The sequence below is a fragment of the Garra rufa genome, chromosome 24, assembly GCF_049309525.1.
Source record: "Garra rufa chromosome 24, GarRuf1.0, whole genome shotgun sequence".
NCBI lineage: Eukaryota > Metazoa > Chordata > Actinopteri > Cypriniformes > Cyprinidae > Garra > Garra rufa.
The window spans coordinates 38,403,153-38,421,220 of NC_133384.1; the positions used below are offsets into that span (position 1 = coordinate 38,403,153).

The 18,068-nt window shown below is 36.8% G+C and overlaps 2 protein-coding genes across 2 annotated transcripts; both read right to left on the reverse strand.

Annotated features, from left to right (window-relative positions):
* Nucleotides 1-7,153: 7,153 nt before the first annotated feature.
* LOC141300881 (tripartite motif-containing protein 16-like) lies at nucleotides 7,154-12,584 on the reverse strand. Its single transcript, XM_073831166.1, has 7 exons — nucleotides 12,543-12,584; nucleotides 11,446-12,022; nucleotides 11,140-11,235; nucleotides 10,799-11,044; nucleotides 8,210-8,369; nucleotides 8,063-8,098; nucleotides 7,154-7,837 (listed from the first exon to the last, which is right to left on the reverse strand). The coding sequence occupies exons 2-7, from the start codon at nucleotides 12,016-12,018 to the stop codon at nucleotides 7,305-7,307; spliced, it is 1,644 nt and encodes a 547-aa protein (XP_073687267.1). The 5' UTR covers nucleotides 12,019-12,022; nucleotides 12,543-12,584; the 3' UTR covers nucleotides 7,154-7,304.
* A 753-nt stretch (nucleotides 12,585-13,337) lies between these two features.
* LOC141300194 (tripartite motif-containing protein 16-like protein) lies at nucleotides 13,338-17,528 on the reverse strand. The gene is made up of 7 exons (XM_073830530.1): nucleotides 17,443-17,528; nucleotides 16,325-16,895; nucleotides 16,065-16,160; nucleotides 15,717-15,965; nucleotides 14,528-14,687; nucleotides 14,337-14,384; nucleotides 13,338-14,143 (listed from the first exon to the last, which is right to left on the reverse strand). Exons 2-7 carry the CDS (start codon nucleotides 16,889-16,891, stop codon nucleotides 13,584-13,586), a joined length of 1,680 nt encoding a protein of 559 aa, XP_073686631.1. The 5' UTR covers nucleotides 16,892-16,895; nucleotides 17,443-17,528; the 3' UTR covers nucleotides 13,338-13,583.
* Nucleotides 17,529-18,068: the final 540 nt, after the last annotated feature.

The window sequence follows — 18,068 nt, forward strand, 5'->3', positions numbered from 1 at the left end:
AAAGTTGTATAAACTCAAGCAAATTATATATGAACAAATCCCTCTGTAAAACCCTTTAGAATATAGACAGGAATAAAAATGTAAAAGTTGGTGTGTGTAAGTGCTACTGAAGTAGAGATTTATGGCTCAGTGTAGGAGAAAAAAACTCACTTTAAGAAAATGGCCTTTAAAATATTTATTACAAGTGAAATCTATTGGCACAAATAGATAAACTGCTATAAAAGAAACACTTAACAGTGTCTTTTGGGTGTTTTCTTTCCACTAGTCTGAAAAAACACTTTATGAAACACCAAAAACCCAAAATCTCAAACTTGACAGATGCATAAAAAAGTGTTTTTGCCTGCAGTGTCTGCCCTTAAAAGTTAGGAACTTTAAGCAGCTCCCTTCAGAAATTTTAAAATTAGGATGCAGAAAACACAAGTGATATGAGAAAGCTTATCAAATAACTTTTCGTGCATCTTTCATAATATATTTTGCCTATATCACCATTCATCTGTAATTTTCTTTTGCAAAATTATATATATCTATATACGTATGTTTGTTTGTTTGCTTGATTGTTAGTTATTTTAAAAGGGCTTTAACGTCCAAACGTAAGTAACACTATGATCATTACTAAATAAGTAAACCTAAAAATGTAAAATCTTTATCTTGTCTGCATTTCACCTCCAATTTGGTTAATTTCTAATAAACCTGGCATTGTACACTCTTAAAAATAAAGGTGCTTTAAAGGGTTTTTCAAGCGATGCCATAAAAGAACCATTTTTGGTTCCACATAGGACCATTCAGTCAAAGGTTCTTTAACATTGGCTGGAGGTGAGCCAATGTTAAAGTGAAAGTGAAAACTGACAGTGCTTTCAGCATCTGACGTGCATTCTTTCAGAGACAATAAGAGGCGATTATACTTTACATGCTGATATTAATTTAGTACCCTAATATTTTTCTTGTGCCCTGAACATGGTGAAGAAAAAATAAAAAGAAACCTATTTTGTGTAAGGTTTGTTTTTTGAAAGACTTAAATAAAGCTCTTAATTTTCTTTGATGACTGCAGTTTTATTTAGGGGTTAAAAAAGTCTTATTTATAATTTCAGGTGGTCTTAAATGTGGGGACTGAAAGACAAGAATTGCGATGAAACTTCAAAAGGCTATCCATTGAATAAATATGAGCGCTGCACGTTTCAAAGTCATTTGCTGCGCTGCTTTGTGTACCATTCTGACAGCGCCTCCTGCTGGAAGAGAAACGCATAGAGTTGTAAATGTGAACTGATGGATCCACAAGATAATGTGTTATAAAAATGTAAACAATTTAAACGAAGGCAGTAAAATATATGTATATGTTATTTAAGTAATATAATATTTTATTGATAACAATTGTTTAAATTAATATAATTGATTTATTCTTTGAAACTTTAATATTAATTTCTAGTAAAAATATTAATATTAAAAACTAGTTCAGTGTTAAATAAATTAAATAACAAAATACAATTTTAAAATATTAATTTCTCTGAAAAGCAATGCAAAATAGTAAAAAACTCATTTTTACTATTTAATTATTGTAATGGTGAAGAAATTGGCAAAATAAATTGAAAAAAATGCGAAACATCGCGTTCGGTATTCGGCCTTCGGCCAAGCATTTCATTATTATTCGGCTTCGGCCAAGAATTTCATTTCGGTACATCCCTACTTTTTTTATAATCTGAAGAACCCTCTTTCACCACAAATAACCTTTTGTGAAACAGAAAGGTTCTTTATGGAACCATTTAGACAAAAAAGGTTCTTCTATGGCATCGTGAAGCACATTTATTTTTACAGGGTGTCTGTGGGGTCTTAAAAAGTATTAAAAGTTGATAAATCAATTATGAGAAAATTAAGGCCCTTAAAAGGTATTAAAAAGTCTTAATCGCGTTTTTTTTTTTCACGTAATTTGCGACAAACGCGGGAAGGTGATGTGACGCTCTCCACATGTAGCAGCGAAAGCACAGACCGAAACAGACGGCAAAATGGGAAAATGTAATTTGGGGAATCCTGGTTGGAGAAAGACGAGTTTAAACAGTGGCTGTTGCTGAAAACAACCGCGAGGCCTACTATACGTATTGCAAAAAGAAAATTAGTATATCGTTGATGGGCATACACGCTGTTATGTCCCACATGCAGGGTGCTAGCCACAAGGCTGCTGTTGGCCGCAGAGAACAGCTGCAGCCGTCCATCGCCAGTTATTATGCACCACCAGCCACCAACTGTTTATTAACAACTGTTTATTAAGTTAAAGCAGTGGTTCTCAAACAGGGGTACGTGAGGTGACGGAAAGGGGTACGCCAACAAAATGCTGAGCTTTGCCATTCATTTAATTCTACCCCAATTTAAAGTTACATTAAAACCGAGCATATATTTCTGACAAGCAAAATGCAGCTTTTATTATCAAACAGGAACATGGGAGTGCCATAAACAATCAAATGACATCAAATTACCTCATCTCTTGCGCTCAAAACTGACTGTATTCACACAAAGAACAAATATTGACAGACTGTACATAAAGATCGATTTAAGAAACACTCTTCAATACAGAAACATGCTCTGTGCGAGTTATTTTTCATGTTTAAAATACGAGCAAGAACGCCGTTTTCTCTGAATATCCAAACTATTGCAAATGTTGATTTTATATAACAGTTCAACAAAAAGGTAACATTAAGTGAGCATTTTACATTTTAAATGTTGCCTACGTTTTAAACACAATATTGTCAATATTGTTTGTTTTATTTTTCAACAAATCAATACCAGTGGTGTAGTGGAGTACCCACTTCTTTATCAGGCGGCTTTGCGCATATCCACTTCAATCCTTCTGATGCATTAGCCAAAACAATGACAGTCCACCACATCCAGTCATATGTGAATAAATGAATATAATTGCTAAAAACAATCAGTAAAGACAGTGATGATTCGGTCAGGGCCGTGGCGCGGCTTGCTTTGAATATGTTTGGCGATTGCGGCCGTGCCAGCTCCGTGTCTCGCACCCCAGCCTGTTCATATGCCAGAGCATGTCAGGAAGGGCGTGCAAAGTAAAGTAATGGTAAAGTTATAATTATTATCGATTACTGATTTAAGTGAGTATATAACGAAAACAATACCTTACAAATAAAAAGAAGTAGGTGAATGAAGCGTATACCCACTTCTTCAGGCACCACTACACCACTGGTTGCAACAAAATCCGCAACAGAACTGGTTTGTGTCTCCAAGCAACCGCGGTGTTTCGTTAATGAAGAAATCTGCGGCTTTGAACGATTCGGAGAGCCTTTTGCTTCCTTACTGAATGAATGAAATACGCGACGCCTCACTCATTAAGACAGTGACTGCCGCCACCTACTGGTGATATTAGCTATAAATTTTGTCATTATTTATTGCTTTTTTGTGACCTTGGACCACAAAACCAGTCATAAGGGGTTTTTTTTAAAATTGAGATTTATACATAGTATGAAATGAACCATTACCACTGATGTATGGTTTGTTAGGATAGGACAATATTTGGCTGAGATACAACTATTTGAAAATCTGGTATCTGAGGGTGAAAAAAATATCAAAATATTTAGAAAATCAAATTTAAAGTAAAAAAATTAAGTTATTAGCAATGCATATAATTATTAATAAAATAAAGTTTTGATATATTCACAGGAAATTTACTAAATACATTCATGGAACATGATCTCTACTTAATATCCGAATGATTTTTGGCACAAAAGAAAAATCTATAATTTTGACCCATACAATGTATTTTTGGCCACTGCTATAAATATACCCATGCTACTTAAGACTCCAGGATCACATATTAATAATACACTTAATGGAATGTTAAGAATTTGACATAAAAGATGCCTCTGTAAAAAGTAAAAATTCATGTGTAAATCAATTTAAAGGGGGAAATTTTATCCCTTAAATACTGTGGGGGTACTCGGAAGAATGTTAAATGCCCCAGGGGGTACGCCACTGTAAAAAGTTTGAGAACCACTGAGTTAAAGGTTTGATACTGATTAGAACTTGAAGTGGTGATGAGGTCTTAAAATATTCTGAGAAGGTCTTTAAAAAGTCTTCAAAAGGTATTGAAATTACCTTTAGGATTCCTGCATATACCCTGTTTTAAGAGTGTATAATAAATATTGTTGGCCCTGCGACAAATTGTTTATGTTCCTTTCTAGATTCTTTCATGCTAATGGCTGTGCACCAGAGTTGGAGCGTATCTCCTGTTGAAGAATCTCTAAACATTATGAACCACATGACAGGTAAGTAATACCTGAAACATACACTACCACTGCAGGATAAAAAAAGAAAATTATTTAAACCAGAACTGGAACAATTTATTGTAGTTTTTAAGATTACAAAACTGTGGCTTTCCAAGCCAATATTTCAGCTAAATAATTAGAAATAAGATTAGTTTCTCTTTTATTAACTTACAAGACAAAACATTCATTTTAAATGAAGTTAAGAAGCTATTAAGTAGGCAAAGAAAGTCACATTTCTTGTAAAATGAGTTTTATTAGGCTGTTTTCCAAAGCCAAAGCTTTAGCAAATTATGTGTCAAAATATATTGTGGATAATTACTGTTGACACCGAACCGCTTCCACACTGAATCATTGTACAAACGCAGCGCTATTATTTTGATAATTATATTGTTGTGAAGAATCAGATCCTGGTGTCACGGCGGAGAAGAAGACAAACCTTTGGGATTTAATATGAGCAGATACACTAAGCACTGTAAATATGACTGCTTTCAGAGGGTCTCAGGCGTGTTTAATAAATCTGAGGAGTTTTTAGGGCTCGTACAGACAGTTATTTCTCACAGTGACAGCAGTGCAGTGCTTTTAAAACCACAGCGGCCGGCCGAGATTGAGAGATGAGAGGCGAGAGCTCTGCTAAGCAGCTCTGCCAAACAGCACTTAACCGAATAACTAATATGACAACCTGAGCAGAGTCATTACGACCGGCCTCATAATTCAACACCGTCACACAGATCACACTGATCACAGATCAACAGAGCCAAGACACACACAAACTGCATCATATTCACTGTAAAACTAACCAGTGCTTCACTAACACACTATTTTAAATAAACGGTAAACAGTATTTGACAGATGAAAATCAACATAATAAAATTATATTATTTTTATAATAAAAAAGAAAATAATTAGGATTTTTTTTTTTATGTTTTTGAGTCTCTACTACTCACCAAGTCTGCATTTATTTGATCAAAAATACCATAAAATTAATCAAATAAAAGTAGTCATTTAAAATTTGTAAAAGTAATTTTGTTTTTGTAATTTTGTATTTTTCTATTTTTAATATGGTTTTATATTTCAATACTTTTTTATCAATATATTTACAAAATTAAAACAAAAAGTTACTAGAAATCAAATACAAGTAAAATAAAAACTGATCTAATATTTTTAAAAAGGTATTTCAGTTTAATGCAACATTTCTCATTTGTTTAAACTGATGTACTAAAATAATTCAAACTAAAACAAAAATGAATTAAAAAAACTATATACACAAAAGGCTAATAAATGAGAAAAACTAAAAATTACTAAATAATAAAAAAGCATACAGAAGATTAAACATTAAAAAAAGACAAAAATAAAAACAAAATTACTAAGACTAAAGTTAAAATAATAATAAAAAAATCATTTTCTAATCTTTTTGAGTCTCTACTCACCAAGTTTGCATTTATTTGATTTAAAAAATATAGTAAAATTTATCAAATAAAATTTGTATTTTGTGAGATAATTTAATTTAAAATAGGTTTTCTATTTTACTAGTTTCTATTTTTAAAATAGTTTTCTATTTGAATAAATTTTCATCAATATATTTACAGTCAATGCAACATTTCGCATTTGTTTAAACTGATGTACTAAAATAAATCAAACTGGAATAAAAATGAATTAAAAACTATATATACATAAAAAGATAATATGACAAAAACAAAAAATACTAAATCTTTAAAAAAAAGTATGTATATATATATATATAAAGAAAAAGAAAAAACTTACAGAAGATTATACATTTTTAAAAAGACAAAATTAAAAACAAACATACTAGGCCTAAAGTAAAAAAAAAAAAAAATATATATATATATATATATATATATATATATATATATATATATATATATATATATATAAATAAAATAATTTTCTGTTTTTGAGACTTTACTACTCACCAAGTCTGCATTTGTTTGATTAAAAAATACAGGAAAATTAATTAAATAAAATTTGTATTTTGTGAGATCATATAATTTGAAATAGGATTTCTATTTGACTATTTTCTATTTTTAAAATAGTTTTCTATTTAAATACATTTTCATCAATATTTATAGAGTCATCATAGTTTATTCAAATAAAAAAATAGAAATAAAATAAAAGCAAACTGATATATGCTATTTAAAAAATTATTTCAGTTAACTGCCAATGCAACATTTCTCATTTATTTAAACTGATGTACTAAAATAATTCAAACTGAAATAAAAATGAATTAAAAACTATACATACACAAAAAGCTAATAAATGAGAAAAACAAAAAAATCACTAAATCTTTCAAATAAAAAAAACAAAATATTAAAAGAAAAACTTAGAGAAGATATGACATTTAAAAAAAAGACAAAAATAAAAACAAAATTACTAGAACTAAAGTAAAAAAAAATCATTTTCTACTGTAAACTGATGTACTAAATTTTTTTTATTCATATTTATTTCAGTTTGAATTATTTATATATATATATATATATTTTTTTTTATTATTGTTTTTTTTTTTTTTAATTTAAGTTAAAGTTTTAGGTTTTTTTGTTGTCATATTAGCTTATATATATATAACAAAAAAAAAAACTAAGACTTTAACTTAAATTACAAAAAATAAACAGAACTTAGTAGGATAGACATTTTTAAAAATAATATAATCTTCCAAAAACCTGAACATTGCGATGAACAGGTGAGCAGAAAATACACACTCACGCACACAAATAAAAATGAATTTCACAGTTAACAATTAAATGCATGACGAAAAACACTGACTTGTGACACTGGAAGAACACAGAATGCCAGAGCTACAGAATGTGAATAATGAAAATGATTTATTGAGTATTCATTTGAATTGAAAATTTTGCTGATACACATAAAAAGTAAAGAAACACATCATCACTAAGCACAACTCACACTGATCTGACTGTCTATCTGAGGATTTATTACACACATTTATTCTGACATGTTATTTCAGAAGTCCAGCTGCAGTATTAATGTAGAAGAAAAAAAGAAGAGACTCATCAGTTTACTCTAAATAACCAACATTTTTACTAATGATCCCTTAGAAACCAAAAACCCAGGATAGAGCGGCTGAGTGAATGTGGTCTGGACTGTGTGGATGAGGCTCATTGTATCAGAGACGCTGTAGAAGGACAGAGTTCCTGCACTGTGATCCACATACACTCCTATTCTACTGCTGATGGACTCTACAGGGAGAACAGTCACCACATTATTGTGTCTGAATGAGTATCTTGGGGGATTGCAGTGCAAAATCCAGGACTGATCATTATTTCCAAACAAACACTTCTTACTCTGTCCCTTCCTGCTGATGCTCTTATATGACACTGATATACGTACACCATGTTCACCTCCTCTCCACTCCAGCTCCCAGTAACAGCGTCCACACACACTCTCTTTACAAAACACCTGAGACCAAAAATCAAATCTGTTTGGATGATCAGGATATGGCTGATCTGTGCCAGTGTTAGTAATCACTCTGTTGCTCTCAGACAGACGGAGACGTTTATGTGCTGTGTTCAGATCCAGAGTGAGCTGATGGGAATCTGATGGGGATAAAACACATCAGAATCAGGAATTATGAATCTGTTTGATCTTTTCATGTAGCTGAACTCTTCATGTTCAGTGTATCATCAGTGTCTCAGTACAGATGACCAGATATCCTGTGCAAATCAACATTTACATTATCTATAAAACTCTTCTTTCACTTTCTACAGGAAGAACATGAACACACTCAGTGAGTTTTTCTGCTTCTTTTCTTACTGACTTACATTGCAGGAGGTTGTTCCTGATCCTGGTGGATGTGACTGTGGAAATCAACAGACAGGAACATCAAGACATTTCTAATATGATGTTCTCCATGACATGAGATGATAATGGACTCATTTCTGAGAGCAGATGAGTCTCCAGGACTTTACCTCTGTCTGAGATCTTCTTGAGCTCCTCTTTGAAGGATTCCTCCAGTTTGTTTCTCAGCTGATTGACAGATTCTCTCAGATCATCAAAAGAGAAGACAGAACCGAAGGGATCGTCATTTTCATCTGTAGAATCAGGAGGTGCTGAGAGAGACTGGAAACTCTACAGAAAACAGAAGTTAAAAATCATCAGCTCCACACTTCATCCAATAGCATCCAGTTTGTGCGGCTCTTGTTACTTGACTGATCTTTGGTAACTCACCTCAATCAGCTTCATTTTTCATTTTTCAGGATTACAGTCAAAAATTAGTGAATGGATGAATGAATGGACGAAATTAATGTTTTTATGGTTTCTCATCTTTTATGTAAAAAGGTGAGCGACACGTTTATTCACTTTATATGATTTACATCCATGTTTCACATCATTATTGGGTGCTTTAATATTCCAACAGTGTACATTATGCAATTAAATGAATTAACTAGTAAATTGAGACAAACAGTCAAGAATTTCCACGTATATTACCGATAATAATGTTCAGGAGCCACAGGTATTCATATTGTGTTTTCTGATTTGCTTTATTTTTATTCTTAAAATGTGTAGCCGTGACTTGCATTATATCTGTCATGATCTCTAGCTGGAGTGTTCATGAGCTCCTCTAGAGGGCTCTCCATCCCTTACCTTCACCTTCTTATCCTGGACCTTCACCTTCTCACCTCACACCACCCCTAACAGAAGACTTAGCAACAACCGTATTTAGTGACTTTTTAAGTGTTTCCAGGCCAATCATGGCCCCAGCAATCAGGTTAGTTTGCCTCCGTCAGGGAATGCATTCCCTCGAGGATCACATTCAAGACTTTTTGAACACTGCATATCTGTCTGATCTCATAGACTTCGCACTCATTGACTTTTTCTATTGTGGACTTAATGAACCGCTGTAAATACTCATGTTGTGATGGTCCTTGAGGGTTGCTTAGTCAGTTTCTAGATTATGCCAGCTACGGTTCGCCGCACTTGAGCCAGTTCACAAGAGAGCCTGCTCCAGTCCATGAGTCTGCTACGGGTCTTTAGCTCCGTCCTGGTGTTTTTCAGCTCCAGCAGCTCCACCCTTTAGAGCTCGTCCTTTTGCTCTTCACCTCCACTCTTTGGGTGTTCAGCTCCACCCTTTAGGATTTCAACTCCACCCTGGTGCTCTTCAGCTCCACCCTTTAGGTCTTCAACTCCACCAGCTCCATCCTTTAGGTCTCCAGCTCCACCTGGGTTCTCTTCAGCTCCATCATCTCCAACCTTTAGGTCTTCAACTCCACCAGCTCCATCCTTTAGGTCTCCAGCTCCACCTGGGTTCTCTTCAGCTCCATCATCTCCAACCTTTAGGTCTTCAGCTCCACCAGTTCCAACTTTTAGGTATTCAGCTCCACCCTGGTGTTCTTCAGCTTCACCAGCTTTGCCCTTCAGACCTTTAGCTCCACCTTTTAGTTCTTAAGCTCCACCCTATTGCTCCTCAGCTCAACCAGCTTTACCCTTTAGGTCTTCAGCTCCGTCCTTGTGCTCTTCAGCTCCACAAGCTCCGTTCTTTAGGTCTTCATCTCCACCCTGGTGCTTTTCAGGTCCACCAGTACCACATTTTAGGTCTTTTAGGTCACCACCCTGGTGCTCTTCAGCTCCACTATCTTCACCCTTTAGGTCTTCAGCTCCATCAGCTCTGCCCTTTAGGTCTTCAGCTCCAACCTGGTGCTCTTCAGCTCCACTATCTTCACCCTTTAGGTCTTCAGCTCCATCAGCTCTGCCCTTTAGGTCTTCAGCTCCAACCTGGTGCTCTTCAGCTCCGACCACCCCTGGCACCTTAAGGTCACAGACACATCTGTTTCCCATCAGGAGGACTATTTAAGTTGCACTCTCACACTTTCACACATTGCTGAGACTTGTTTAGCTGTTAGCGGACATTTCTAAGTGTGTCCTTGTTTCCTTGCCTTTGTGTTTTTGTCTTTGGATTGTTCCCTTTAGTGATCATTTGCTGCCTGCCCTGACCAATGCCTGTTATTTGAATTACTCTTTTGTTTTGCCCTGAGACATAGTTGTTTGCTGGTGTTTGACCCTGCCTATTTCGACTACACTCCTTAATAAAGCTTGCACTTGGTTCCCCTACTTTGTTGTCACACTGCCCGAAACAATATCAATCACAAGGGAACATAGTTTCAGCTAAGACTGATTGCTAATATACAGCATCATGTCATGTTTGGGGTCTTCATGGTCAAATTTATCATGCAGCTTTGAAGATTACCTGATCCAATTTTAAAACAGTTATAAAGGTAGCGAAGTTTTGAACTGTTGGTGGCACTAGTGGTGTTTAACAAATAAATATATCTTATGAGTTTTTTCTTTTAGAAGAAAAAGCTCAGAGAAATGATTCCTAAGAGATTTCCAGAGCTGAAAGCCATTTGTAAACAGCGCCTCTTTAAAAAAAGATGATCAGATGAGAGTCTGACTGATGAATATATAATAAGACACTCATGAAATGTTTCTCTGTGAGTCTCGTGTCACAGCAGGATCTGGCTCAAGTCCACTATGATCCTGTTCTTCTAGATCTCTGTTACCTGCAGGAACTGGATGTGATCCTGTGTGTGTGAAAGCTGCTCCAGCTCAGTGTCTCTCCTCCTCAGATCATTGATCTCCTGCTCCAGTCGCTCCAGACGTCGTTTAGCTCGACTCACTGCAGCCTTTTCTTGATCTTTGATATCAGGAATCAGGAGCTGTATCACCTCAAAGCAGCTTCTCTCAATTGAGCAGTTGAGCTTAGTAAAGATCTTCTCATTGTCCTCCACTGCTGTCTGTGCAGAGCACTGTTAGGACACACAGTGGTTCAGGCTTCAGTGGGACTGAAAGAGTAGAGTCTAAACTGAGACTGAAACAAACTTCTCTTCTTCTCCAGACTCACCTTATGAGACTCCACAGCCTCTCTCAGCTGCTGAACATCTTCCTGTCCCTGCTGGATTTGCTGCTGGAATGTCTTCTGCTTTTTTTTCAGCTGCTTCTGCAGGACAAACAGGATATAGTAAACATCTGAGAAAACTACTGCCACCAAATCATCATATGAACAGATAAATCCAGTAAAAGTGGAACTGATAACCGATGGCTGTAAATTCCAGAAAGGATGATTGATTGTTTACCACGATTTTACATGAATTAATATAAAGATTAAAGCTTGTTTCACACTACAAGTATAAGAGCTAGTTTTAAATACCTCTTTCTCTGTCCTATGTGCTGCAGCAGATACAGTGTTGTGGTTTTTATGTTCATATTCTGCACACAGCTCGCAAATGCATTGTTGGTCAGTAATACAGTACATTTCCAAATGTTTCTCATGTTTCTGGCAGATCATCTCCTGCAGTCGTCCAGTGGCATTGATCACTTTGTGTGGCTTACGTGAATGAAATTCCTCATGACGGTCAAAATGACTTTGACAGTAAGATTCCTGACACACCAGACAGGACTTGACAGCTTTGTGTTCTGTTCCAGTACAGACGTCACACTGCACATCTCCAGCTCCAGCGTCACAGTCAGCAGGAAGTTTGGTCTTCTTCAGTTTCTCCACCAGTTCAGCCAGCATGGTGTTTGTAGCTAAAGCAGGTCTTAGACTGAAGATATGTCTGCACTGAGGGCAGCTGTAGACTCTCATTTGATCCTCCTGATCCCAGCAGCTTGTAATACAGCTCTTGCAGTAACTGTGTCCACACTGGATGCTCACTGGATCCTTCAGGAGATCCAGACACACTGGACATTTGAACTCATCTTGAGAAAATCTGGCTTCTTCCATTGTACTGCATGAATACAGAGACACAAACACACAACAGCTCAACCACACTTTCACTTTTTGTTTCTGTGTTTGAATGATGTGAGTAAAAAGAATCATTTCTGCCAGTCTGTAAAGAATGAAATGTTTGCTAAATGCCAGTCTCAGACAAACACTCAAAAAATGTTAGAGAAGCAGGACAACAGCCATAAAAATGCAGTAATAATGCATCCTAATTATTACAGAATTACTTTGTGTTATACCCTGAAAAGAGGGTAATATTAATATGAGACAAAACTCCAGTGGTGTGCTTTCTACTGAAACATTATGAAAATTGATACAAATTCATTTACACGTTAAACATGAAAGTCCAACTTCTTAACACACAATTTCCTTTCCATGCATGAAATGGAGTCGCTACACTCCTTCTTACCAACACCCATTACTGTGCATCAGTACTCATTCAAATGTTAAAATAGCCAGTAGAAACAGTGAAACATTATGCATGAACCCATTTTACACTTTATACCAAACGTTAACCCTCATACCTGAAAAGGGGGAAAATATTAATACGAGAGGAAACTCCAGCGGTGCTCTCTCTAATGAAACGTTATGCAGATTGAGAAAGCCCGCGAAGGTTTCCCCTAGTGTACCACCAGGCAAAACCAATCAATCACCAACATACCTTAGTTTGACTAATAGATCACAGATCCAAAAGAACTTTCCATTTACATTATTTCAATAGGTTTAAACTTTTAAAACAATTTGTGATTTTTTTTTAATCATGTTCCTTCTTGGATTATATTATGACATGTCTTATCTACTATTTTAATTCATCACACACTCCCTTACAAAATAAATGTCATCTTGACATCAGCATTCAAGTCTTTTTTTTGCCTTTTGTGTTTCACACAAATTTTGTAGTGCCAGAGTTCTTGAAACTATTCAACATTGTAACAGCCCATGATTGTCCCGAACATGATAGTTCACTTTTTATATCAAAGTTCTAGTTCTAGCGCTGTTTTCTCTACTGAAACTTTATGCAGAATGAGAAAAAGCCCCGAAAGTCCCCCTAGTGTATCATCAGCCTGAAGTTAGGTGATTTTGAACACTGGCTAATTATGTACTTGCTCAATGATGGATTTCGAATCATTGATAACCCAAAATAGTAATGGATTGCAGCTTTAAAATAAAGTGTAACCAAAAGAAACTTTGAGCATTTTAAAATGTAATATACTCTAATTACAATTACTTAATAATGAACACACACAAATACAGACAAATAAAACTGCTACATAAGAAAGAATAATGAAAATAATTTATAGACAGTGTGATCATTTATTTTGAAAGGTAATTTTAATAGCAATAATAAAAATAACTGATATGACTACATGAAAAACTAAAACACTGATTTTACTCAACACGAACAGGTTGAAAATAGCACAAACACATCGTCACTCAGCAGGACTCAAACACACACACTGATCTTACTGTCTATATGAGGATATATTACACACATTTATTGTGTAGAGAAAAGAAGAAACTCTATAACATCTCACTGTTACTGATTTATCATCCAGCTCAAAGAATTACGGGAAGAATCTCTCATTAGTGTATTGTGATTTATCAACAAGTTTCACTGATGATCCTTTATAAACACCAAACGCAGGATAGAGCGGCTGAGTGAATGTGGTCTGGACTGTGTGGATGAGGCTCATTGTGTCAGAGACGTTGTAGAAGGACAGAGTTCCTGCACTGTGATCCACATACACTCCTATTCTACTGCTGATGGACTCTACAGGGAGATCAGCCTGTTTGTTATTGTGTGTGATTGAGTATCCGGAAGAAGAACACTCCAAATTCCAAGACTGATCGTTACATCCAAACAAACATTCATTACTCCGTCCCTTCCTGCTGATGCTCTTATATGACACTGATATATACACACCAAGGTCTCCACTCCACTCCAGCTCCCAGTAACAGCGTCCACACACACTCTCTGTACACAACACCTGATACCAATAGTCAAATCTGTCTGGATGATCAGGATACGGCTGGACTGTGTCAGTGACAGTAACCACTCTGTTGCTGTCAGACAACTGGAGACGTTTATACGCTGTGTTTGGATCCAGAGTGAACTGATGGGAATCTGATGGAGATAAAACACATCAGAATCAGAAATTATGAATCTGTTTGATCTTTAATGTAGCTGAACTCTTCCTGTCAAGTGTATCATCACTATCTCAGTACAGATGACCAGATATCATGTGTGTTTTCACTTTCTACAAGAAGAACATGAACACACTCAGTGAGTTTCTCTGTTTGTTTTCTTACTGACTTACATTGTAGGAAGTTGTTCCTGACGCTGGGAACAGTGTTGGTGGATGTGACTGTGGAAACCAACAGACATGAACAGTGTGATTCTCATGATCCTGCAATTATTTATAAAGCATTTCTAATATTATGTTCTCTATGATAATATGAGATAATGATGGACTCATTTCTGAGAGCAAATGAATCTTCTGGACGTTACCTCTGTCTGAGATCTTCTTGAGCTGCTCTTTGCAAGAATCTTCTAGTTTGTCTCTCAGCTGACAGAGAGTTTCTCTCAGGTCATCAAAAGAGAAAATACAACTGAAGGGATCTTCATTTTCATCTGTCGATTCAGGAGGTGCGGAGAGAGACTGGAAACTCTACAGAAAACAGAAATCGGATTTCATCATCTCCACACTTCATCCAATAACCTGCATGAACATTAGATTTGTGCGGCTCTTGTTGACTTGACTGATCTTTTGTAACTCACCTCAATCCAGCACTTTCACAGCATCAGCTTCATTCTTTGCATATGTATTGTCATATTAGAGCTACATATTCTAGTATTTGCCACATAATTATGTGAACTTTCTAGAAAATAGAAACCTAACGGCTCAAGCACATCAATGGAGTCTAAATGTAGAGTTGAGTAGATTTTCTCAAAAAAGCAACTCAAAGGGTAAGATTAGATTGACCTTTTGAAAGATTAGTGACACTGAAACTACACAAATATGAGGCTGTACATTAGCAATCAGTCTCATCAGGATTTCAGACAAAAAATGCAAGGTGCCACAAATAATGCAGTGTTTGATTTTGCATTAAATCCTCACTGTCAAAGACATTTGGGGCTGATTTCCAATTTGGTGGACCCACCGCTGGTTTCGGCCAGAGCAGCTGGCATTCCAAGGGCCTCAGCAGTGGCTGTTATAGAGGCTGTTCCCTACCCTCAGTGCTCCCGGTAATGGCAGTAGCCATCCTGTATGTTTGGACTAGACACTGCTCTACTACCTGTCCTGAGTCTGCTCCAGTCCACAGATCACAGATCTGCTTCGGTCTGTGGATCTGGTCCAGAGCCCACTCCAGTCCATGAGACTGCTCTAGCTCCACCCGCCTCTGCTGCAGAACCTCCCGAGTCGGTGGTGTCCATTCCAGCTTCGCCCTTTTGGTCTTCAGCTCCACCCTGGTGGTCTTTGGCTCCACCTGCTCTGCCCTGGCCCCCTATTCTGTTGTCTCTGCCTTAGTCTTCAGGTCCTTCACAGGGACCTGGCCCTCAATCCCTCCCCCATGAGGGCACTCCATCCCTTACCTTCACCTTCTCACCCCAGACTCCATTTCCTAGAAAGCCCACCAATCCACAGCAGGATCTGGCTCAAGTCCACTATGATCCTGTTCTTCTAGATCTCTGTTACCTGCAGGAACTGGATGTGATCCTGTGTGTGTGAAAGCTGCTCCAGCTCAGTGTCTCTCCTCCTCATATCATTGATCTTCTGCTCCAGTCGCTCCAGTCGTTCTTCAGCTCGACTCACTGCAGTCTTTTCCTGATCTCTGATATCAGGAATGAGGAGCCGCACCAGCTCAAAGCAGCTTCTCTCAATTGAGCAGTTGAGCTTAGTAAAGATCCTCTGATCACTGTCCTCCACTGCTGTCTGTGCAGAGCGCTGTTAGGACACACAGTGATTCAGGCTTCAGTTGGACTGGAAGAGACAAGAGAGTCTGAACTGAGACTGAGACAAACTTCTCTTCTTCTCCAGACTCACCTTATGAGACTCCACAGTCTCTCTCAGCTGCTGAACATCTTTCTCTCTCTGCTGGATTCTCTGCTGGAACGTCTTCTGCGTCTCCTTCAGCTGCATCTGCAGGACAAACAGATGACAGTAAATATTACAGAAAATTACTGGCACTAAATCATCATGTGAACAGATGAATCCCGTAAAAGTCTATACACTCTAGAAAGGATTATTGATTGTTTACCACTGTTGTAAATGAATTAACAAGTGTAAGCGCTAGATTTAAATACCTGTTTCTTTGTCCTATGTGCTGTAGCTGATACAGTGTTGTGGTTTTTATGTTCATATTCTGTACATAGCTGACAAATGCATTGTTGGTCAGTAACACAGTACATTTCCAGATGTTTCCCATGTTTCTGGCAGATCATCTCCTGCAGTCGTCCAGTGGCATCGATCACTTTGTGTGGCTTACGTGAATGAAATTCCTCATGACGGTCAAAATGACTTTGACAGTAAGATTCCTGACACACCAGACAGGATTTGACAGCTTTGTGTTCTGTTCTAGTACAGACATCACACTGAACATCTCCAGCGTCACAGTCAGCAGGACGTTTCCTCTTCTTCAGTTTCTCCACCAGTTCAGCCAGCATGGTGTTTCTAGCTAAAGCAGGTCTTGGTGTGAAGATCTGTCTGCACTGAGGGCAGCTGTAGACTCTCATCTGATCCTCCTGATCCCAGCAGCCTGTAATACAGCTCTTACAGTAACTGTGTCCACACTGGATGCTCACTGGATCCTTCAGGAGATCCAGACACACTGGACATTTGAACTCATCCTGGGAAAATCTGGTTTCCTCCATTGTACTGCATGAATACAGAGACACAAACACACAACAGCTCAACCACACTTTCACTTTCTTTTTCCTTTAAGACTCACAATACTGTTTTCACGCCTAATCAGGCATGTCTGTGAGTCTGTAAAACATGAAATGTCTACTAGATGTCAATGCAAATTACAGAGAAGTAGGACAACAGCCTTAAAAACGGCAGTAATAATGCTTCCTAATTACTACAGGATTATTATGTTATACCCTGAAAAGGGGGAAATGTTAATAAGAGACAAAACTCCAGTGGTGATCTCTCTACTGAAAATGTATGCAGATTGATGAGACCGATTTCAATGAAGCACATTTTCCGAACATTGCTTGGTCTCCGTTAGGGTCCAGAATTATTACAGTTTCATACTGTATCAAGACAACACATTATTTCGCAACACTCCCTCTTACCAACACCCTTTACTGTGCATCAGTACTCATTCAAATGCATAAAACTGTAAAAATAGCTACTAGAAACAGTAAAACATTATGCATTAACCCCTTTTACATTTGATACCAAACGTTAACCCTCCTACCTGAAAAGGGGGAAAATATTAATATGAGACAAAACTCCAGCGGTGTTCTCTCCAATGAAACGTTAAGCAGATTGAGAAAGCCCGCGAAGGTTTCCCCTAGTGTACCATCAGGCAAAACTAATCAATCACCAATATACCTTAGTTTGACTAATAGATCACAGATCCACAAGAACTTTCAATTTACATTATTTAAACAAACAGTTTTAAACTTTTTAAGCATTTTAAGAACTCTTTTTAATCATGTTCCTTCTCGGATTATATTATGACATTTCATAACTTCCAGTCTTTCTGTTACTTTTGTGTTTCACACAATTGTTTTTCGTGTTTTTCGAATTGAGTTCCTCTAACTGTTCAGCATTTTAACAGCCCATGATTGTCCTGAACATGACAGTTCACTTTTTATATCAAAGCAACTGTTTTTGTAAAGTACAGTCCATATGTGTCTCAAAGTACAAAAAATTTAAAATGCATGAAACAACAGTCCATCTCTTCTTTGGAGATCAGGAGCCCAACAGCTTCTCAAAACTGCAGTTTATAAGGCAAACAGTCCATAGTATTCTCAACATTTCAAAGTTCAAAGACTGTTTAAAGAGATATTCCTCAGTCAAAACAGTCCATATGTGACC